The 23892-nt window shown below is 53.7% G+C and overlaps 1 protein-coding gene across 1 annotated transcript in view; it reads left to right on the top strand.

Moving 5' to 3' along the window:
- The first annotated feature begins 21214 nt into the window (after positions 1-21214).
- The window catches only part of LOC143150368 (uncharacterized), a 311591-nt gene continuing 308913 nt past the window's right edge, over positions 21215-23892 (top strand). The window contains exon 1 of the mRNA XM_076318592.1: positions 21215-21378. Within this exon, the coding sequence (XP_076174707.1) occupies positions 21215-21378 (164 nt within the window). The remainder of the gene's footprint in view (positions 21379-23892) is intronic.

Raw genomic sequence — 23892 nt, 5'->3', positions numbered from 1 at the left:
GTCCGTGTTGGATTACGGTCTCGCGCGATATGGATCGCGTCTGGAGTACCTTTCGTTCGTACGAACACCGATTTCGTAACGGAAACCGTTCGGACCGCTCGATCGAAGATACGTACGCGCAATACGTACGCGATCTTAGATAGAGTATCGAGTTTTAGTCGTTGACAGCGTTCAGAAGCGGTAACGAACTGTTTCGTTGTTCATCCGTAAATTACGTTAACGGAAGAAGTGTTCGAGGAAAGTTTGTTCGAAAAATTGCCACGAGGGGAAAGGGACGAAATTCGTAAAGACGCGCAGTTTGTACGAAAAGAAAAGACTCGAGCTACCGAAAGCGTGCCGCGGAGCTGTGTGTACAGACTCCATCGTTTCTCGGCGAGGTATTTACACCGCTCGGTCGTTCGACGAGGGGTCGAAGGATCGGAGAAAGGCGTATCGTTTGCGTCCGAGCTCGTCGAGTACTCGTTAGCGATTCGAGGTACCAGAAGCTCGTCCGATAAACCGGACCCCGTGGATCAACGTCCAACTGTCCGCGAACACCGAGCCGGATCGTTTAAGCGCGCGCTCGGAGAAAGGTGGGACGTTCGAGTTCTGCTCGATCATCGAGAAACGAGGGGGTTTCACCCGACGGTTCTCTCAACGATCGCGGTTACGCGTCGCTCGCGTCTCAAATGGTGGTAATATCGTTTCGAGTTCGAAGAAAGCGACAGATGGTCCGTACCGATCGCCGGCACCGTAACGGTCTCGAGATCGGGACCGAAGAGACGGAAGAAACGGAAACGTCCCCGCGGAGATTAGAGACGAAAGTACATCTCGGTAATGGACGCACTCGTACAACCGTAATTCCGGTTCCGTCGTAAGTCGTCGTCGTCGTTGTCGTTTCAGCGCACAGCGAAGGAAACGGGCCAGACAACGCGACGACAACGAACACCAGGACGATCGTTCCTACCGTCGCGTTTTGTCTTTTCAGCGCGACGAACTTCCGTTCGCTGTCGAGCTTCCTATTCTGTAGCTTCTTCTTGCGGCCTAATCCGGAAAGTTTTCGGGAGCCGCGGACGACAATGGACCGGTCGTTGTTGTCTCGAAGCCTCCCATCGAACCGTGGTTCCTCGAAACCGGAGAGAGGGAGGGTCCGTGAGATTTCGAGCGTTGTCGAACGAATCGTGTTTGTTTTCGATGCTGCGGACGTTTCTCGACCGAGAATTCGATCAAAGGCTTAGGTTTCCGCTCGCGATCCAATCGAACCCGACGCGCGAGAAATTAATGGCACTGTAATTCTATTATCGATCGCTCTATTTCTGACCGCGAAACGTTATACCCGCGCCTCTCGTTTCGAGCGCGTAAGTTTAGCCGGTACGCCACCGGTGCGTTCGCGGATAGAGAAATAAAGCACCACGGTACTATTATTATTCGCAGACCGATCAACCGAGCGAGACAACATCGCGGATGTTTCGCGAATAACAATTAGCCGAGGGGAATGGCGCACGGTCGAGACGACTCGACGACTTAAATACAGCTTAACGATTCACCAGCGACACCTCCACCGTCAACTTTTTCAACCGTTTCCGTCTCACTCAATTAGTACCGTACTTCTCGTCGTCGTCGTCGTCGTCGTCGTCGTCGTCGTCGCAGTCGAGGTCGTTGGCGGCGGCGTTGTTATTTTTCATTTTTCCTCCTCGATAGACGCCTTAACGAGTTCCTCTACGATCGAGAGAAAATCAGTCCCGAGCCGCGCGGAGTGGCCGGAACACTTTGAAAATTAGGTTGAAATAAACGGAGTAGCGGTGCATAGTTTTTTTTCCAGTGGCCGGCGAATCGATCCGGAATAGCATTCCGCGCGCAAAAAGGCGACCGATCGAAACCGTGGACAATTGGAATTTTTTTTTCTTCCGTTTCGTTTAAGTACGAATTATGCATCTCGGCGCGCGATGCACTCTGAACTTTGTTCTCCTCGCGATGCGTGTTCTACGAGCTCGTTACGCGCGTAGATCTTCGCTCGTGAGCAAATTTGAATGTTAAGAACGTTATTCCCCGTGCTGTTGCAAATCTTTCGCGTCGCGTTCGATCCGCGTCCAAGTTTGTTCAATCGGACCGATTCCGATCGAGTATTCGGAAGAGTTTCGTCCTCGAAATTGGTCGGTTCGAATTCGAGTCTTCTTTATTCCTCTCGGCGCGATCCACGGATCGATTTCGGGAACGGTGTTCGATTTGCCCGCAAAACCGCGATCGAAACGGTTCCAAATAACGGCGGGTCGTTAGTTCGATTCGCAATCGCGTCAAATCTGTCCAATCGATGCGTTGGAATCGGTCGGGGTCGATTCGATTTCTTTTTTTCTCGTTTTTTTTCTCTTTTTTTTTCTTTTTTTTTACTCCTCTCCTTTCCCCCTCGAACGTCCGCGAATCATTCCGGCCGCGTATCCAAAACATTTCGATGAATTTGAAATTCGATCACGTTCGTCGGTCGGGCGGACATATGGAGCGTGTGCGTGCAACGGGACGTTATCGCGCGCGAGTCGACGATCGTCGCGCGGCGGGAATACGATCGTGACGGCGCGGTGCATATTTATGCGACGATACGTCGAAGTCGTCATCGACGACAAATGAACGGGGTGACGCGTCGCGCGCCGGTCATCAATATTTCATATTCGTTCGTCGCTGGAACCAAGGAAGTCCCCCGGGGAGACGAACGCTTTGTCGGTGATCGCGCTCGGGGGGTTCGCGGCATCGGCCCGTTACCCTTCCCCATTAAACTCTCAAAATTTACCATCGACGAGTCTCGCGCTCCTTATTTTATTAACGCCGAGCAATCGGGAATTTTTCGCGACGTCGAGAAACCATCTCCTCGACAAGAGTTCGGAATTTCGCCCCGGTAAGAATTTCGCGGACGAAAGTCGACGAGTCTCGCGCTCCTCATTTTATTAACGCCGATCAATCGGGAATTTTTCGCGACGTCGAGAAACCAACTCCTCGACAAGAGTTCGGAATTTCGCCTCGGTAACAGTTTCGCGGACGAAAATCGACGAATCTCGCGCGCGAGCGTATTTTCGGAGAAGGATCGATATTCGGAGCACGGCGTCGATCTCGCGATCGTCGCGTGTACTCGTCGCGGCTCCGCGCGCTTTGAAAAAGAAACGCGAATCGTTATCAACGGACCCAACCCAAACGCGACCTCGTTCGGACTCGTACTCGCCGAGAAAACCTTCCCTCTTTCGCGCACGAAGTTGTCCCCGTTGCTCGAGATAAAAAAAAGAAAAAAAAATGTTAATTCCAGGAACGGTACCCGTTAAAAATCCCCGAGCGGGCACGATTCCGTTTCTTTTATCGAGGCACCGGTGGTCGTAAATTTCCCACGGTCGGACGTCACGCGAAGATAACGGAAGGGCGCGACGTTTCGTGCGCGACAGCCGATACCGAGGAATTTATCGGGCCGTAAGATCTGGAAAGACGCGAGAATAGCGGGCTAGTTTAGCGCCGGTAAAGCCCGCTTTGCGTTCGAACGACGGGATTTAATCGCAACGACGCGGGCGGTCGTCGTTCTTCGGATTTCGTGGGTGAACTGGGCGAGGAGGGAGAGACGCGAGTTCAGGGCGCAGGTGTCGTCGTCGTCGTTGTGGTCGTCATCGTCGTCGCGTTGTTCGCGCGAACGATCGGCTCGCGATTCAACGCGTTAAACGCGCGAGCGTTCGGATCGATTCGGTCTCTCCGTTGGTCCGTTCTCGCGGGTATTTCCTCGGCCGTTTTCCCCCACCGTTAGCATCGTTTCTGCGGAACGTTACCTGGTCACGATTTAACGAGGCATGAGTTAATGCCGCGTCGCGTTTCGCGCGTATATAAACCTATGCGTAGGAACGTTACCGCGTACCAACCTAGGTACGGTCCGCGCGAACAGGTACGTAGGTACACGCGGATAAAGCGCGCGTCCGGATCGCGCGCAGGCCACGGGGGAATGTTATACACGCCTCCGTCAAACATCGTAATTTCCACGGGGCCCCGTAGGTGCCGCGCGCGCACTTGACAACGCCAAGGATTTACTTTTGATATACAGTTTCGCATAGCCGAGCGGGGACTCCGACACTTGACAAGCGTCTACGCTGATTCGGTGTTCCCCTTTTGTTGGCCGTAATTTATCGCGATTCCACCGGCCACGTCGCGGAGAAATATTTGACTATAAATATAGACGAGATCCGCGATAAGTTTGATTCGCTACACGGGGCGAAAACACGCCGGGGATAATGGAGGACACGGTGATTTGCAAGTTGACGAAGGTCTTACTTCCACCGAGGTAAACGCCGCGAGCGTACTCGCTCTCGCGCCTATATCCTGTGATTTATTCAGCGGGCAAACCCGGAGGATCGCGACTCGTTTCCGGTGATTTTTCTTTTTTTTTTTTTTTCTTTTCTTTCTTTAATCCCACCTCGCGCGCGTACATACCGATCGTTGCTTTTTCTTTTCTTTTTCTTTCTTCAATTTTTTCAAACACCACCTCGCCAAAGCCCCGGTTTTTTCCTCGAAGCGTAGGTACGACGTCCAGGGAAATCAAGGACGCCGCGGTGGCGATACAAGCGCGGAATTTAATATCGAAAAGTTGTATTTCGAGGGGGCACGGTTAACCGGACGGGATCGCTCGAATTCGCGGGTTAAGGGTCTTCTTCCACGGAAGCATTCTCGGAATTTATCTTCGGCTGTTTGTATTCGTTATGTTTCAAGTTTTCCGCCCACGAGGAGGAGATGCCGGCCGACACCCTCGTATTTCCTCGTTCTCTCGTTTCCTCGTTATTCACCGGCGCTCGTACCCTTTCGCTCTTCTTAAGTTTCCCGCGTCGATTCTCTCTCGGTCGCGCTCGCCGCGCGGCTTCGTTACGTTCGTTTCTTCCTCGCGAATATTTCCCCCACCCGCTCCGTCTCGGGGAAGAAAATCCGAGTAGACGCTTATTTCGTCGGCTTTTGATCAAACGGTGCCGTCGCCGTTTCGCGAGTATATTTGAAGTCGCGGCAACCGAGAGGGGATCTCGTCTTTCCGTTTCGACAAGGAGTATCCCCGGCGCGCATCTTTGGCCAATTAAAACGTCGCGAAAGTTAAACGCGATATCGTTTCGCTCGCTCGCGATTCCCCGTACCGTTCTTTCGGCGAGTTTGCCTCGTTACTCGATCTTTCGCGCCAAAGAAAAGACGTTTCGTCGGCGTAAAACCGCGCGCCCGAAACTTTGAGAATCGCGTAAAAATGTTCACCGTACGCGCGAACCGTATCGAGGAACGCGGGTTTCTCTCGCGCGAGGGAACTCGTTCGTTTCTTTCCATTCCCCCCCTTGAGAGGGGCGATATCATCGGTATCTCCGAGGTCGGGTGGTTTCTCGAATTCACGGTTTCGCGACGTTCGCCTATAACGTTAAGCCGTGCGTGAGGCGAGCGGAATATGGAGCACAGTCGAAAGATGAGAATGCATCGCTGCGAAAGGAGAGGATGCGAGAGAGATCGACGGAGAGGGAGAAAGACAAAGACGCGAAGAGAGAGAGAGAGAGAGAGAGCGAGAGAGGCGTGCAGCCAGAGAACTCTAGGTGCAGTTACGTAGCGTCTCGAGGGTGCACTTGAATTGCGTCGCAGGGAGGTCTGCGTCAGCGTACGAGGACGACACCGACACCGAGCCGACGACGACCGTTAACAAAGTAACAACGGACGCGACGCGAACGGGAGGAGGAGGTGGAGGACGGGGAGGGAGGGGGAGGGGTCTCTGATGACGAGTCACCGGCATCGCCCCGGTCGAGTTTAATGTTTAGTGACCGGCAGACGACGAGAGCCCGAGACACTCAGGTGTGGGCGCACGAGACGCTGTCACAAATTCCAGCCACACACCCGGTTCCACCCCCTCGTTTCAGCGGTCTCCGCTCGTTGTCTAGTGATTGCTTGCTTTGATCTCTGTAATCATCAACCCTCACCCCCTCCCGGCCCTTGCGTCGCCTACGTCCGCCCGACGCGGCGCCCCGGGTTCCGCCAGCCATCGCTCGACTTAAGTTCTCGTCACCTTGTTCGGCTTCCACTTCATCCTTTTCAACTCGCTCATCACCCGGTGGGCCGGGCAGATGCTTCTTGTCGGACGAGGGCCGTAATAACGCTTCTTGGTCCCCGGTAATCAACTCCCTTTTGCGCTCTTAGAAATCGGTACCTTTCCCCGGTTACGCGCCGTTTAATAATCATCGACGATCGGCGATCTCCATCGCGACGATAGAATGTATATTTTATCCGTGCAATTTCCCTCGCAACTGGGTTAACGAGGCAGCGGTGGTGGCTTTGCGAACCACGTCGATTAATTTATACGCGCATTCGTTTCGAAAAGGGGCCGTCTCTGAAGTTGAAGTTGAACATTTTAATCGTTGCATTTGAACGTCCGACCCGACGGCCGGGAAGATAAATTTTATTCGGGCTCGAGAGTTCTCCCGAGGGAAAAAATAAACATCGATGTAGACCGGGTAGCGTGGATGTCGTTCGGGGGATTCGTCTCGCGGGAAAGAGGAGGATAGAGAGAGTAAAAAAAGAAAAAAAAGAAAAAACCGATTTATATTTATTAATTTTGTCCCTTTGTCCGCCGTCGCTGGCTTCCATCGAGGCTCGACGATGCACTCGAGCGTAACAATAACCGGGAACTTCTTTCTTCTCGCGAGGCAAAGAGATCGAATCGGAACCGCGCGCGGGGCCAGATGGGAAGAGGTTGCCGGTCGTTAACGGTGCGCGTTAACGCTCGCGAAATTTTCGATTCCGCGAACGAGCACGGGGACGACGAGGACCGAATCCTACCCCCCCCCCCCCACCTTCCGTTCGCGCGCATACGTTATCGCCCGTTTTCGGCGAGCTTCGATCAATTATGCAGTTTCGCTCGCTCGTTAAATTAAGCACCGATTATTCGTATTATTACTCCTTGGTCGTTAGTCCGCGGAAAAGTTCCCACGGTCGATCGATTTTCCTTTTCCACGGTTAACCGCTTCCATCTATCGCTCGCCGTCCCTGTCTCGCGCTTTCGTGGGTCTTTCCCGCGATTCTTACGGCCGGTACTCGTTAAAGTATAATTAATCGAACGTATGACCGGTTCTTTTTTCAACGCCCCCGGCGTCTAGTTAAAAGTGAGCCGCGAATAAATGAATAATTAATTAAGCCCAAGGAAACGGGCGGCGCATCGAAAGGTAATGGAGGGCTTAGGACGGTGGTCCACGGGAAAAGGGGCTGAAACGACAACAAAACGGTCGAACTCGCGGCATAGGAAAACATGGCAACGCGTATAAGCGCGCGAATCGGCATAGGGGCCAATTTAAATGCAGATCGAGGTTTAAACGCGACCGACGTTCGAACGCACGAGTCCAACCGGCACCCTCGAACCTCGTTCCTCTTCTCGTTTCCACCGTTAATGCCACCGCTGGGATTTTAATCGTGAATTTCCACCCGGCGACGCTCGCTCACGCGGGCTCCCTGTTTCCACGCGGTGATCCCGGCGGCAACCCTGCTTCTTTTTTTTTTTTCCCCCTCCCTCTCTCCCTCTTTTTCTCTCTCTCGCTCTCGCTCTCTCTCTCCGGATGGTAATTGCGACATCGTCGGCTTCCTTCGCGCCTAATTCGCCGCCGCGATTTCACGAACTACGATCCTTCCGTTCGCGCTTCGACGTCTGTTGCTAGGCGTCGCGAACCGCGTCGTTACGGAACCCCGTTTCTCGTGGATTTCCTCGCGAGGAAATACGACGCGTCGCGCGCTCCAAACATCCTTCGTACGAATACGAACACGGTCTGCGAGCCGCGCGAATTTTTCCACGTCTCCTCGCCGATTCCTCCGAGTCGAAACACAGGTCGATCGAACGAGCCACGTACCGTTCCTTCGCGAGAAGAAGGTCAACGAGCGTTTCCATCCCCACTCTGATTCACGGCTCCGCCCACTGGCTCCCCTATTGGTCGCTGTCGATCTTCGTCTCCGTTCTCGGCCAATAGCGACACTCGACGCGATACCGGAGGAGCTGGTGGATCGTAAACCAGAGCGGGGACGTGTAAACGCTCGTTAGCCTTCTTCTCATCGACGGACGGTACTTGTCGCGAGATTTATTTACGAACAAGCGCGTTGTACTTTTCATTTTACCGCAGTCTCGAAGAAATACGGTGCGCGTTATCGTTGAAACTGTTGGAACGCAACGACTTGGACCGATGCAGTCATTGAGAAGTCGAGACACGGGGGAGGGGGCGTTAACGACTTGGATATTTTTCGGTCGGTGTCCCGACGTGACCGTTACGATCTAGTCAGTCGTGACTAGACAATACAGCGTGACTCTATTATCTTTTACTATTAAATAAACGTTCTATTCACTAGTGTTCAACAATTCCATTATTCCACAGAAACATTCGGTACCGTTTCGCGTAACGAGAAAACGAGTCACCTGGTACGAGACGAGGGTAGTTCGTCAAAGTCGAGTACAGAGGACTAGCAAGACACAAGAGCCTAAAGGGTTAGGAACTCGTCACGGAGGTATCTTTCGCGGACGGTTCGAGGCTTTTCGAGGTTCCTCGACGAAAGGCACGGATTTATTGAAAAATCGGACGTCTATCGACGAATCGAAAGTAGGAACGACAGGTGGCAGGGGTAGGCGAGGGATGCGTAAGGGCGTATCGCTGATGAATATTCAGAAACGGTGCGTGTCGTCGCTACGTGACGCATAGATTCGCGCCGGCAGCCGCGGTTGATACGGAGCGGAGCGGAGCATCGGTCGGAAGAACCGAGAGGAGATAGAGCGGAACGAGGGGCCAAGGGGGACGAGAGGCGATGATAGCAGATAAGGGTCGCGTCTTGCCTATCGGTCGTCGTCTCGCGTTACAGGAAGGGGGAGCGACGATAATCCGCTTAGACTCGACGGACAGATAAACTGTTTATTATTACTCTCGTTCCTGCTCGCGGGAGCGTGCGCGGGGTCTCGAACGCGGATCGATGGAAGGTTCGATATCAGTCAGTCGGTCGGTCGGCGAGTCAGCCGTTCTTACCCTCCTCGGTGCCGTAAAATCCATTTTCCTGGCTTCCGCTCGCGTCGCGGGATGGGGACGAGATTCGGCTCGCGAAGGGCTCCGAGGATTCAGCCGCGCGTAATCCAGTTTTATTACTTTTCGGTCAACGCGGGGAATAGAAGAGATATTTCCCACTTAGCCCGGATTATTTCGGAGTTAATATCTAACGAAGGAAAATAATCGGTGGGCCCGCGGGCTCGTCGACGGTTACAACTCGGTCGCGAGCAAGCGCGTATCCGGAGAGACGATACGCGGAGTTTTTTCCATTCGCGATCTTTCGAATTTCCCGATCGTGGATCTCCGTTGGACAGCTGCATCCACGGGAATTACCATCGACGAAGGGATAGCGCGCGTGGCGAGGTAGGGAGAGAGAGTGTCGGTGAGTGGGCTGGCCGTGCCTGCATATCGCTCCTGCGTCCGTTATTGGTTAATCAAATACTAGATCCTCTTGATTAGCCCCGGGATGCTCTTGGCATCTATCTAATAATACCTGCCAGATGGCCGGACAGATTTCTGTCAGACTGCATCGGGATCTCCCGGAGCGTGTCTAATTCCGGAACAATATTACCCGGGATACGGGAATATCGTTGATCGTTTGAACATTCTTCGCGGATGTTGCGCCGCTCGAGATTCTCTCGACCCATTCCGCGTCAACCTGGAATTTCGAACTGTCTCTTGGCAACTGGCCTCGACGGTAGTGTCGTGTCGCCTAAACGGTGATGATACGTACCTGATACAACATCCGGTAACATCCTCAGGCGATCGAGATCCACCACCGTATTCGTAACGTCCGCGAACCGAAAACTCGCTACGTTATCGCTCTAGTATTTAAACGACGGTCTTCTTTCATCGACGACGATAGAATCACCCCGTAATATCGCTTACCGTGGAATCGTTATCGCGAGTCGGAATAATATCGATTGTTTCCCCGTGGCAGCGATTGTTCGGGCCTCGAAATTAGAGTCTCGGTGTTCGTAGAAGTGTAACCGGTGCCGGTCGGTACTCGCGTCGAGTTTCGATAACAGGGAAAAATCGCGATTCGTTGGTCTCCAGACGGGAGTGATTCTTCGTAATTATCGGTGGACGCATCGCGTGCAAATGCTCGACCGTATCGAAGAGATCGATAGTCGGTGGGTTTTAGTCGTCGTCGAATCGACGAGATTCTCGTCTCGTCGAGGACGACGACACTTTCGCGCGTCCGGCACGCGGAGTGAATCTCGACGAACAAAAGGCCCCTGTTGACGCGAGGCGTAAATTAGCCGGTCTTTAACTTCCCAGCGGAAGAACCGTGTCCCGAAGGAACGCGCAAACGAATTACGGAGCCGGAGCGGAACGGTCGCGATTAAATTATCTTCAATTTATCTTTTAATAAACACACCGAGGGCCATGAAAACGGTTTCTTTGACGCCGAGGAGAGAGACGCGGCATCCAGACGCGCTCGAGCGGCGATCGCGGACGTTGAGCCCCGAACGCAACGCGTCTCGTTTAAATTTATGCGACCGGGCTGGAAGGGCACCGGGGAACACTCGCGACACTCGCGCGCGTAGCTACGTGCCGCGATTCGCGCGCGATTCGTGCGTTCGACGATGGAGTCGCAAAGCGACGAGCCAATGCACCCGCAGCCTCCCGATCTCTACGGACGGGGTTGTTCGCGAATGAGACTCGATATCCCCGCGGTGATCGATATCCAACACCGCGATGTAAGTTACGCCTCTTCCTGCACGTAGAGACGACCGTGGAAACTTTTCGAACCCGACGCGGTTATCCGCTGGTAATCGGGAGCTTTGATTAAAATTTTTAATTTCGCTGCGATCGATCGATCGCGCGCGGTTACACGCCCGTGGGTGTTCACCGTGCACGCGCGTACGCGGAACGGAAGCTTCTCCTTTGAGATCTTTTAAAAGGAAACGGTAATACATTTTCGCGTCGAGTTCGCGTCCACTTTTTTCGTCTATATTTCAAAAGTACGAGTAACTATAATACTTGGACGCAAAACTGGACAAAATTACGGGAGTTACGATTACTTCGGTACGGTCCCGTCCGAAATGAAAACGTCGAAAACTATTTGTTCGATATCGAGCTCGACCACGCTCGCTACTAAATTGCGAGGGAACGTTGAAAATGAAAAATTCTTCGTTAGCTTTTTTCCGCCGGTCGAATGTAACGGAGGTGCGTTAAAAAATTGTAGAACGCAAACTCGTTACCGTGGGTTATTGAAAAACTATGGCAATCGAGCGTTCGGTGGTGTGTACGATAAAATAGTTTGAATTTAACGCGTAGCCGTAACGGTTCAACTTTAGGTCCGGCGCGAGAATGAATCGTGAGGAAGGTTTCACGGATATTTGAAATTTTTCCCGATGCATCGAAACTCGTGCATCACCGAAACGAGAGTCGCTCGCGGCGCGTTAACTTTCTTGGAATTCCGTCGTAAATAAATTATCGCGTTCGACGCGGGCGTGGGGGGAGAGGAGGAGACGATCGCCGACGGGCTCCTATCTCCCTGAGCTCTTCTCGATTCTTGGAAACGGCTACCGCCCATAGATTCAGGGGTTATATCCGTTTTACGTAGGTTCGAGAGGACGCGAAATCGCGTACGGTTCTGGACGTGGAAGCGGCCCGCCCGCGAGTATCTTTCGATAGAGCAATTACGAGACACTCGATACCGACAAAGACGAGAGCCGACCGTCCGACTTCGCGCCTGATTCACGGACCGAGATAAAGAAAGTAACCGAGCAAGGGGCAAACGAGTCGAGACGGGCGCATGCGCGCCGAACGATCCTAGGAGGGAGTTCCGTCGGTTAATGGTCGAGGGCTGACAGAAATGTGATTAGACGGTTCTTCGCGCGAAGAACTCCGTGATCTGGCCGGAACCTGTTGAGAGAGAGGATTCAGAGACTCTCGTTTCTTTTGCTCCTGTTCCGTCTCCCCCTTTGATCGGGCTCTTCTCGACCCGCTCGACGACCGAGAAACGCGCCGAGAAATCGGTATCCCGCGTCGCGGAGCGGATTCGTCGCGAATCGTTTCGAACAGGAGAGCACGAATTTTAGAAATTACGGAAACCGAATCCACCGCGTGTCCCGTGCTCTTCGAGCGTGTCCACTCGTGCACGGTGAAATATCACGAAACGTTTCGACTCACCGTTCTCTCCAATTACGTCTGAACTCGCGACGCGACCAGGAATATAATCTCGAAATCGAGCACTTCCGTGTCGAACGCTCGATTTCGAAACGCTCGATCCCGTGCGAACGTTCCTCCGGTTTCCGGTACGCGCGAAATCGCGACGCCCGGGAAAACGACGCTCCGCGTGGAAGTTCGCGCGTTCCAATTAAGTCGGATGTTTTGAAAAAAAGAGAAAGAAAACGGAACGCGAGAAGAAGCAAGACGGTTAAGCGAGCATCGTTGATTCTTAGTCTCGAGCGTGGCGTTTCAGCGCTGGAAACGGCGAAAAATGATAAAAAGGTAGGCGAAACGGAAAAACCGTAGCGCACCAACCCCCCTTTCAGGAGCTAGATTCAGGCGGTGTTGTACGGTAGCGAGCGGGGGAAGGTGGATGCGTCGCTCGAATGCGGGGTAGGTTTCTTCCGAGACGACGTAAGCGAATGCCGCAGAGGAGACGCGGAATGGAAGAAAGGGGGTGGTGGTGTGTCTGTTGCGTGCCTCGAGTTAAGTGGTACTGTTTATTGTTCGGGCTTTAGAACGCGTGGGTCTTCATTAGCAAGAATTGCAGCGCGACTCCCCGACGACGACGAAGACGACGACGAAGACGACGACGAAGACGACGTCGACGACGACGTATACAACAAAGAAGAAGTTGAAGAAGGAACCCGCCTACTTCCGGCATCTCGTTAATTAATTAAATTAAGATGCTCGCCGCGCTCGGTCGCCGTTTGCGTTGCGCCAGTTTTAAACGGTGCATCGCGTACACCACGCGAATACGAATCGACAGCGAGATCTCGGTGTCGCCTAACCGCGAAACGGAGAACCGTGAACGCGGAGGAACCGGAGGAACCAGAGGAGCATCGTATCGGTTATGGCATATTCCATCGGGCGCGAACACGCCCAAGGGCGACGCGCGCGATTAGCGATTCTTCCTGCGCTCGAACCAGAGATGCCTCCTCGCTTTTGTGCGCCACCCCCGGTTTTCTATTTTTCGCACCCCCGTTGGACCCCCACGGGCTGTGAGTCAGAAGTCATACACGCGTGTACACACAGGATGCCCCGCGTGGGGTTGGGGACTATGGCTCGATGCGGCGCGGCGACGAGAGTGCAGCCTGATTTTGGCGGTGTTACGGCGCCCCATCGGCTGAGTTATGGCATCCATAACTAGCACCTACGTCTTTCATTAACCCCGCCATTGTCGCGTGTACTGCGGCCGCGTCGTTAAAGGGGAAGGGGGCTAGGAAAGAACCCCGAGCCTCGGGGTTGCACGGGACAGACACCTATTTGTTTTTGCTCCGGCTCGTATTTGCCCGCCATATGTCCCACTTATCGTGCCTCCGTACGTCGAAGCATCGCGTTTCGATCGATTCGTTCTCCTTTGTCTCTGGATTTCCAACGGACCGTGTCCTCGATACCGTGGATTAAAGAGGCTCGAATGGTCGCTCGCTCGCTCGCGTGCGCACCCCTATTTCAACGACAAACAACATCAATCATGATCCCGATGTTAGATACTTGGCTACATCTTGGCTAATGGATAAGAGCCGACGCGGTCGATCCGTGCGACCGCGCTCGGAAACGAACAAAATATCTCGATCGATCGGGGATCACGCGAGCTCGGTGATCAACGTTGGACGCTCCGTATCGGCGTGCGAACATCTGCGACGAAACGACTCCGTCGCGGTTGTCCGTGATCGTTTCTTTTCGCGAGACCAGCGCGAAACGCACCGTGGATGGAAAACTGAGCCGAGTCTCGTGCGCGAGAAGGTGCTGGAAGCCACCTTGAGTCCAGTGGAAGAAGCGAACAGCGTATACGCGGAGCGTGAGTACAAGGTATATCGATAGAGAATACAAAGTCCGAAGAAACAAGTGTACAGTGATATGCCTTGCCGCGAACGACGACAGTGTCGCGTGGTCTTCGTGACTCTCGACTTGGAATTGAATGGAAAAAACTCAAAAGAAAAATAGCCTAACCGCGTAGCGGACGACCCTTCCGCGCCAATATGGAGGCAGTCCTTAAAACTGACATCGACCGTTCCCTATCGACATCTGTCACTCTTAGGATCGTTGTTGCATTCGTTCAAACAGAAACCATTCTCGCCTCTGTAATATCGCGCTCGCCAACTTACCAGCTTCTCGTGGCACTCGCTCCGGAGGATCGGAATCGATCCTTCGTAGAGACGCGAGCGAACAAAAAAGAAGAAAGAAAAAAAAGGGGGAAAAAAAAACAAAAAATACACACGGAGAGGAGCCCACCTGCGCGCGATATCGAGATAGTCGGTGCAATTTCAAAGCGGCGTATTCTTTTTCCTTCCACGGCTACCGGCCGGTCCCGTGGCGTTTATTAAAATGTTTATTCGACGACGCTGAAATCCACCCTCCACTATTATCGTTTTCTTCCCTTTTTCCGTTTCGAGGCTCGCTACCCCGAAACGGACGCGTGGAGCGTTTCGAATTTTGCCATAGTTTTGCGCGCATCGCCCGAAGCCGGTTCTGAACGCCCCAAAAAAAAAAAAAAAAAAAAAGGGAAGGAGGAGGAGGAAAGAAAAAAATTACTATTTCGGGGTAAAAAATACGAGCACACGCGGGCAACTTTTACCCGCTGCCCGGTGAATTACTTCTTTGGCCTGCATTTTCCATCGTTAGTGCGTAGTTTTTTCACCGATACGGCCGGACGTGGTCGGGGGACGTGGGCGCGGGTCGGTCGGTTTATTCGTGTAAAAAATTCACCGGGGACCGACTTCAGGATTCATCGTTCTGGCAACGGTGCATGTAACTTTATTGAAAATTAATCGAGAACGGTATTGTCGTCCGGGTGGGAAAAAATGCGAGGCGGTCTCTCGTTCGGTGCGCGGGCGGATTTATATATGACACTCGTCGAAACTCGGTACCGCGGTTGAAACCGGCGGTGATTTTTAAAAAGGGTAGACGCCAGGGGACGAAGAGGGGCGGGCCCGAGGGTGTCGCGATGAGAAACGGTTTGTATTTTTAGCGCAACCTTTCGCGTCTGGGTGGGCCGCCCCGGCCGGGTTTCGGTGTCTACTAAACACCGCCCAAAGATAAACTAATTTGTCCCGAATTTATAAAGTCCGTCGTCCGCCTCCGTCTCGCGCGGCCCGTGAAAGTGATACACGGATCGTTTATACGTTCGAACAAACAGCGGTAAAATCACGGTACGCGCGGGCAAATATGATCGCCCGGCGTGTTTGCCGTGTTTCGATACACTCGATCGAAGTCAATTACCGTGCCGAGTTTCGATAAATTGTAGCCACCAACTTTCCTCGGTCGATACGACTCGCGGGAAATTACTGGCAAATAACCCTTTGACCGGAATACACTCGGAATTATAACTTTAACGAAGCGGTTATCGGTTCGCGTTTCCGCATTATTTTAATATTTCTCCTCCGTCGAGACGCGACGTAATTTCCGCGTGAATTTTCACCGGTTCGTGGGCGCGATCGAACGCGTACTCGCGGTTTCGTATCTTTCGCGAAACTTTGTAAAAGTACTTTCCGCTCTTGGAAACGTTCGAAAACTCTCGAAAGCGGTACGATGGCTCGTAAGAGTTGCATCGTTTGCGTAATTTTTAGATGAAAAATACACGTTGGAGGTTCTCCTCGCGCGTCTGGAAATCTTCGGTCGCGAGTTCGGTATTTTCGATCGTTGGATGTATTTCCCGTCGACTGGTGGACCATCGCGGTCTCGTCGGTGATTAATAAGATCCGACGGCTCGATGGCGTCGCGACAGCGCGAAATATCGGCGATAAATTCTCCACGGTCCCGCGACGCTCCCACCGGCGAGGAAATATTTTTCGTCGGGCGATATCTTTCCGGTCTCGGCCGGAATCGTTCGTGCTCGTACAACGTAACAAATGGGGCGAACGGTTTGATACGAGACTGACGCAGATTGCTTCGTTACCGTACCGTACAAAGAAATTAATCGTTCGATTCGTCCTAGCCCGTGATTCGTTTCGGGGACGAAACGTCCTCGCGAGAGAACCGGTGTCGTTTCCAAATCGTGGAACTCTTGTACCGAGACGATCGAGAATTCCCCGAAAAGTTGCCATCGGACGTATCTTGGCGCATCGAAACGATTTTACACCGTAAAAATAATTCCCGCCGCGGAAAAAAAGTCGGGAGAGATCGAGCCGAGAAGAAAACGCGGCGTTGGGCGCGAGCGCGAGCGCGAAGGGCAGAGGGCGAGTACGGTGTATCCTGGGTGTCGCGGTAAGGGTGGAAGGGTGGCTCCGACGGTGTCGCTGAACGATGGATGCACGAGCACGAACTTTTTCGTAGCTTCGTGCGCGATACATTGTTTCCGCGGATACACAGGCAGGAATACGTCGCTTCGTTTTTCTCTCTCTCGCTCTCTCGCACTCTCTTTCTCACCCCTCGGTCCCTCCGTCTACGTCGTGTGTCTGCGCAAGTGTGTATTCCCTTATACTCTTTCCAGAGGCGGCTCGGTACACCCTCCGAACGCGTTTGTCGGCCCTCGAGTAGGTGTTATTGTGTTACGGGACACACCGGCTTCCGAGATGCCAACGTCGGCGTACACGGATCCTGGGCAAACGTGATTATTTTTCGCAATTTGCTAAGCAGATGCCCTCCATTGTGTCGCGCTCTCTGCCCGCGCCAGGAGTTTGTTTTCGCCACCCTTTCTCGTCCTCCGTGTCGTCGCCGACCCGCTACCCTTTCCGCGTATCCTTTTCCTCCTTGCTCCCTCGTCGCGGAACCCCCTCGTCTCGCCGTGTCGACCAACAGCGTGCAAGGATTTTCTTTTTTTTCCTTTTTTCTTTCTTTTTCTCTCCTCTTCACCTGTGTATAGACGGCTCGCGGTGCAGGTTCGCGCTGGTTCGTTTATTCGCGAATAGCGCGCCGAGGAGGCTAGCGCGTCGTCCGCCCGCCCGCCCGCGATCCTCTCCGCGTGCTCCGCAACGGACGCTCCTCCTCGGCGTTGGTTCGTCGAGGCGCACACACGCAGAGACGAGGCGCGCGCGTCGGAAAACGCGCGAATCCAGGCACGCCGGGGGCTGCATATTTTAACCAACTTGGCTACGCGCATTGTCTTCCCGGCGATCCCCGTCACGCGGCGCTATACGCCCGAGAAATAATGGTCGTAGCCAACAGCATCATCCTGTGCAACCTCCGTCTGTTCTTTGTGAGAGAGGGCAAAGTATCCGTGACAACAATGTTGCGCCGAGCTCGAGAGATTGCGCGAACCGTGTCCTTTTCTTTCCTTCGATTGTGTCCCGCCCCCCGATGGCCGAGGGTGAGACACGCGGGGAATAGCTGCGAGGCCCGTTTCACGGGGCATCCTGTTTCCGTTTACGCCGAAACGGAACGTTTCTCGATGCACGCGAACCGGGGGACGTTCCTTCCTCCACGACGGAGTCGCGTTCCGGTCGTAGGGGCGGCCGAGACGCGACGCGACGCGGTGGTTGCTTCCACGCGAACCGAACTCGACGACGGAGGGATTACATCGAAGGGATTGCAATTTAACGTTGTTTCTCAACGAGTCTGTACAACGATACATTTTCTAAGAATTCTACGACTCGATCTTTTCGGTGTTAGTATCAATTCATTCCAGCGACTTGTCTTTAGGGTACAGCAAGTGATGCGTTTGGCACAGTGTAAAGAATTAAGAGCGAAAGTCGGGCGCAAGGTGATATTTCCTCGATACAATTTTTCACGAGTTCTTTCGATTCACGCGCGAAACATCTACGCACCCGACCAGCAACGTCACGCCCCCTGAACGATCGAGTTTCCCCAAGAGGAAGGAGGATTCGGAGAATGCGTTCGATCGTTTCGAAGACGCCCGGAAGAGAATTCGCGCCGATTGGCCCGCATAATTGAATCGCGTTAGGGCTTAATGAGCTCATTGTACCCGGTTCGTCTGAGCGCGTCGGCGATACCGCGCGTCGAAGCTCGACTCGAGGCGACAGCTGAATCGCCCACAGTCGAGAATCGACGACGATCGGATCGTTCGAGGGTTACCGGTTCACGGCGTCGAGATCCCCGAGCAAAGGTTCCCGGTCGATGTATCGTATTACGAAACGCGTGAAATTTTTTTTCCAAGTCACGGACCCGCGACGAGTGTCCGATAGACAATGGAACGTCGAACGGGGAGCGATAAACGCCGAATCGAAATATCGGAATTCCTCGTGGCGATTGGTGCGCCCGCGCTCGTTCGCTCGCTCGCTCTCCCGCGTTAAGAGAATTAATCCGACGATAAATCGAATATCCTGTTGTCGGCGGGGCGTTGCGTGCGCCTACCGTGGTGCAACGAGGAAGCGAAATCGTTCGCGCGAACCATTGTCGACGTTGACACTAATTCGAAGAACAAGATTTGCGGAGCGCGCCGATTTAAAGTACATCGTCGCTTAATTGGAGGCAATTGGCAGCGGGAAGCACGCGACCCTCGGCTATTAATCGAGGTTTTGTTCGCCAACTCGGTAGTATCCGGGCCGCGGTCTTTGCGGGATTCCCTCGTTTCCCGGTTCCGTCTCGACGTATCCGTACGAAGCGAGGAGGAAAATATCCGACGGACCGACCAGTCGGTTATTACGGTATCTCTCGGAAACGTAAGAAGTTTCGTCCGTTCCGGGAAGACGCTTCGATAACCTCTCGATCGCGGTTTCGTCTACCTTTGTTGCCCGTGGCGATTCGAAATTTTCGATAACCGGGATCGAAGATACGAGCCACCGAACGCGAATTCTTTTTTTTTTCTCTCTCCTCCTCTTCCGGGGTGGAAAGTACAAGGAGGGAGCAAACCGAGCGATCTCTTCCGCTTTTCTCAACGGTACGCGTCGCGATGAAATACCTTGGCGAAAGTTTCACCGGTGCTCGCGATTCTTCCGGTAGAGCGAGTGGGTTACGGAACCGACGAATTCCGAAGAATGGATGTGCCCACGAGAGGGCACAAGTGTCCGTCGTCCCGCCGCTTCCCTTTTCGAGGAGTTGCCCTTTTCGACTCGTCTTCGACCCCCTCCTGTCCCTCCCGCATCGTTCGTGATACGTTCCCTCGAACGCATGCACGACCTTTTGCGTAACGGCGAGGGGGCCCCGAGAAGTGCGCGAGGCCCCGCTTTTTCTCGCTCGTTTTCGCCGGCTCGAGGATCCGCTTTGAAGATACGCGATTTCGAGCCACGGTTCGGGTGCTCCTCGAGCACCGGTGGTACATCCGAAGGGGCCCTTCGGATGTTCAACCCTTGCGCCGATATCACGGTTCTCGAGAGCGAGATTGTCTTCGGCTCGGGTGTCGATTGAGGTTGAAAACGACCACGGGAGAGACCCGTCCGTGTTTCAGGGGGCGAACCCGCGCGCCGGGTACTTGCTTCTTCGGTTCGGATCGAAGGAAACCTTCAAAGTTCTTCGTCCTTTGAAATTTTTATTTCGGGACCGTTTGAAGTCTATCGTGTCTTCCACGGATTTTTCATCGAAGCTCTCAACGTTCTCTTCGATCGTCTTTAAACTCGAAGACCGAGGTACGTGGGGCAAAAATTTGCGGAATATTCTTCACCGATCTTGGATTCGGCCCTCGAAGAACGAAGAAGTATTTCTGCCACCGTCGAGAAACACTCTCCCCGAGTTCGAAAAGATAAAACCTCGCGTCTCGGGTAACGTAAACGTTCGCGGGCACTAGAGACCACTTCTCGGGTAAAGCGGCGACTGTTCTTCTCGTCTCGGGCCGCGAAACGGGCTCGTAGCGCGTGTTTTCGGCGCGAGAACATCGACGTGGCGGTCGATCGCGCGATGAACGAAAAAAGCTCGAACTCGTCGACGGGGGACGGGAAGTTACATCGAGGATGGAGGGTGGAGGGGTGGGTGGGTGCGGGCGGAAAAGTCACGGGGAAACCGAGGTAGGTAGAGAATAGCCGAAGAAGAGGGGAAAAGAGGACCGCGGGCGTCACTTTGGTGGCAGCGCGAGCTGAAAGCGCCTATTGAAATCGCTCGCGGCAGTCTGACGTGCACGCCGGATCATTAATTGAAATTCCGTTACGCAAATGCTACGTACACGCGCAGTTTCCTGTAACCGGGGCCACGCACTCACGCAGGCACGCAGGCACGCAGGCACGCAGGCACGCACACCGAAACGGAGCACCGAGCGTCTCGGGACGCGGTCGAGTACCGGCGCAGACTAGATTCTATCGTTTTTATCGAGGCAAATTAGCGGGGGCATGCGCTTAATTAGGAACGCACGCTCGCCCGGCATCGTGTTTCGCTTAGCGCGAGCGTTTTTACGTCGAATCGCGGTGGAAATAATTGGACAGCCGGGGTCACATTGTTGCACGGAGCAAGGGGGAAAACTCTCCCGGCGAAGAGAAGCGGGGAATTAACGATACATTCGGACAAAGCGACGATTACGCGAGTGCCGTTGCGTTGTTCCGTTGCGGCAATTATCGACGAAAGTTGCTCGGGGAATAATTATAAAACGTTCTAATACCGTTTCGCAAAGGACCGCGCGAACAAAGTAGCCACGACGAAGAGGGTAGGAGAGAAGGAGGAGGAGATGGTGGTGATGGCGGAGGTGGAGGGACCCGGGATAGGGATTTTAGTTTGGCGTTCCACGATTTTTTCGTCTCCGTTCTACGCGGGTTCGTTCCTCTGTGCCGTCGGTTCCGGCACGTTGTGCACGCGACTTTCGGGATCGCTCTTTCGAAGTTCATCGCAATCTCTGTGATGTCTGCCCGGCCTCGCGAGCACAAGAGAAAATGGCACTTTTATATCCCGGTTACTAATGCGTCTCGTAATAATTTCGTTTTTTCGTTTCTCTTTTTCCATTTTCTCTTTCCCTCTCGCTCGCTCGGTCTCCTTTTCTTTTTCGTATTGTACGTCGACTACCTTTTACGCGCGCTCGGTTGCGCCGGTCGCAATTTCTGGATCGTTCGTCCACCATCGAGGAAAGGAGAAACGCGGAGGGCGGATACGCTCGGAAATCGGCCGCGAAAAAAGAAACAATCTCCGCTCCTGTTCCGTGCTCCCGTTCACGAGGGATCGTCTAACCGTCGGGACGTTTTTCGTTTGTTCGCAGAAACGAGATGGACGTACGAACGGAGAGACCACGAACGGCTGGCCGGATAGCGCCGACCGGACGCGTGACGCCCACCGTGCATCAAACAGGTGGGGAGAGAAGAAAAGCGATACCGGTACCGCCGCCGAGGGTGCCAACCCCTATGCCCACTGCCAACAATAATCAGCAAAAGTAAGCGAATCGGCTAGACGATGGTCCACCGTTACCCCCCTTCCGATGGGGAAAGTACGGTCTACGAATCGCGAAACCGCGACGCGGAAGCGACGTTATCCGGATTACGGAGGATTACCGGCCCGCGCGAGTTTAAACCCGTGGTTAAACGTGTCGCGTAATTGGTCGAGATACTCCGTCACCGGCACGGAGATAATTCAGCGCGGTATGTTTTCCGGAAAATTAAATTCGGATCGCGTCGCACGGCGATCGTAATTTTCGGAAAACTGTACTACCGTTGCTTCGGTGGTATCGCTCCGCACGGACGAATCTCGTCCTACGGGCCGACTCGAAATTATTCTCGAATAGAGAAACTTCGGATCGAGCGAACTTAGATCGGAAGAACTCGGAACCGAAGATTTTGGAATAAATTCGAATTAGAAGAATCCACGAGTACGGTAACGCGCGTAATAGTCTCCGTAAGAGTTTATTTTAATCGAAAAATAGACCCTCCTGTCCGTCTATCGAAAAGATAGCGAACGACGCTTCGCGTCCAGGAGCTGTATCCGTACGCCAAGTTTCATCGTTCGAGAAGGTGGACACGAGTAAACGGGATTCAGTTTCCATCGCAACGTTTCGGTGGACGATACACCGTTCGGATCCAAGTTCCTCGTCGAACGCGAGGGGACACGGACGCCGTTAAGTAAGTGGGATTAGGCGCGCGTGGAGTTTGCTCCGGACTGATCAAAGTTTACCGAGCTACCGGTCACTCCGTACTCTCTCTACCGAACCGAAGATGCTCTCCGGGCCGTGCGGAACGTTTCGCGTAGTTTCCACGGTGAGGAACGGTCGGTAATTTCGCGCACGGTTCTTCGATCGCGTCAGATTCGCGGCGTTCTCTCGTGGCCGATTTCGCGAGCAACGAGAGACGATCGCGATGAAAGAGCACGGACCGCGATCGTCGAGAGTCTCTCGCGAGAGTCGTGCTCGTTCGAGCGACGCGGTTCTTCGTTCCTCGCCGGGGCCTGGAACTTTATCCTGCGGTTCCGGGGGTGGATTTCGCGCGGATTTCCGGCTCTATCGACTGGCAGTCGGAGCTAGGTATCGTTAAGTACACCGTAGCGGGGAAACACGTCGAGTTCGGCCCGTCTGATTAAAGTTCACGGAACACGAGACCACCGGCCACTTTGTCGATCTCCTCGGCCAATCTGCCTCGACCGCACATCGGGACTGCACGGATTCGCGGAGGCTCCTCCCGTATCGAGCCCTATGGTAAAATGGTGGATTCCGTAACGATCGAATATCGGGACCGACGATCGTCCACGCGCTACGATGGTGAATTTTGTCTCTGGTCGACGATCGACGCTCGCTCGAGGTAAACAGTACCGATCCCTCTCGATGCCCAACGTTCGAAAATCGACACCGATCGTTCCTAAGGTGGAAAATCTCTCCGACGGACAACGCTGCGAGAAATATCCAATCCGCCTCGTAGGTCGATACATCGTCGAATGTATCGATAGATCGTTCGCTGTACTCGATAATACGATTACAACGATTCGAGTATCGTTGGACCGAGTGAACCACGAGAGTCCGTTCTAATCCGCGTTATCGCGATGTATAATTGTTACTCGATCCGTCCGGAGTTTAATTGCGACTCGATACGCGATCCGACGCGTGGAATTGTACTCGCTCGTTACCGCGGCTTTTTCACAGCTCGGTTCGGCGCGACTCTCACCGGAGAAAGGAAACGTTCGTTTCTTCCCTTTTACGTCGTTTCGAGATTCGAGGAGATTCGCGCGCAGAGGTCCGGGAACTTTGTCCAAATTTCTTCTCGAGAACGATCGACCGCGCGATCTCGACGATTCTCGCAACGAATCGGGCACGATCGCGAACGATCGTCGATTACCGTGGACGGCGCGGCGGACTCGGTACCCGTCGTTGCTTTAATTGTAGTAATTCGGAGCTCGTTAAGCAAGGCGGTTTATTAAAGGAACTCTATCGCCCCGTTCGGGTTCGCGGTGACGGGGAAAAGGGGAACCGGCCGAGAGTCCACCGGTCGGACTCGTTATTCCGAGACTCGGGCGACGCGACGCGACGCGACGCGACGCGACGCGACGTCGCGACCGCGACACAGCTATAAAATGTACAGCGCACGCTGCGAAACACTTACTGTGCAACTTCTGTTCCGTAGCGCATTCGAGCCACGTAGGAGACTTAACGGACCACGGTACCCACTGGCCGACCAGCGAATTCATTTCCCAGACGTCCCGTATTCCGCGACGAGATGCGTTTCTCGTTGCATCTCGCGAACGTTCGCGGTACGCGTTCCCCCGTAGCCCGTGTTCGTTGAACGATCTCGATAACACGATGTCGCGCAAATTGGCAGAAATATCATCGTACCTCATTGTACGCGTACTCCGGCTGCGCGAGAGTCGTTGGAAATTCATCGCCTTTGAATCGGAGACGTTTATACATCGTGGCCGGGTAAACGTACAGACGCGGCCTTTTAATAAATGTCCCGGCTCTACGCGCGCG

Source organism: Ptiloglossa arizonensis, chromosome 8 (genome assembly GCF_051014685.1).
Source record: "Ptiloglossa arizonensis isolate GNS036 chromosome 8, iyPtiAriz1_principal, whole genome shotgun sequence".
Classification (NCBI taxonomy): Eukaryota; Metazoa; Arthropoda; class Insecta; order Hymenoptera; family Colletidae; genus Ptiloglossa; species Ptiloglossa arizonensis.
This window is presented reverse-complemented; position numbering and strand designations above follow the sequence as displayed.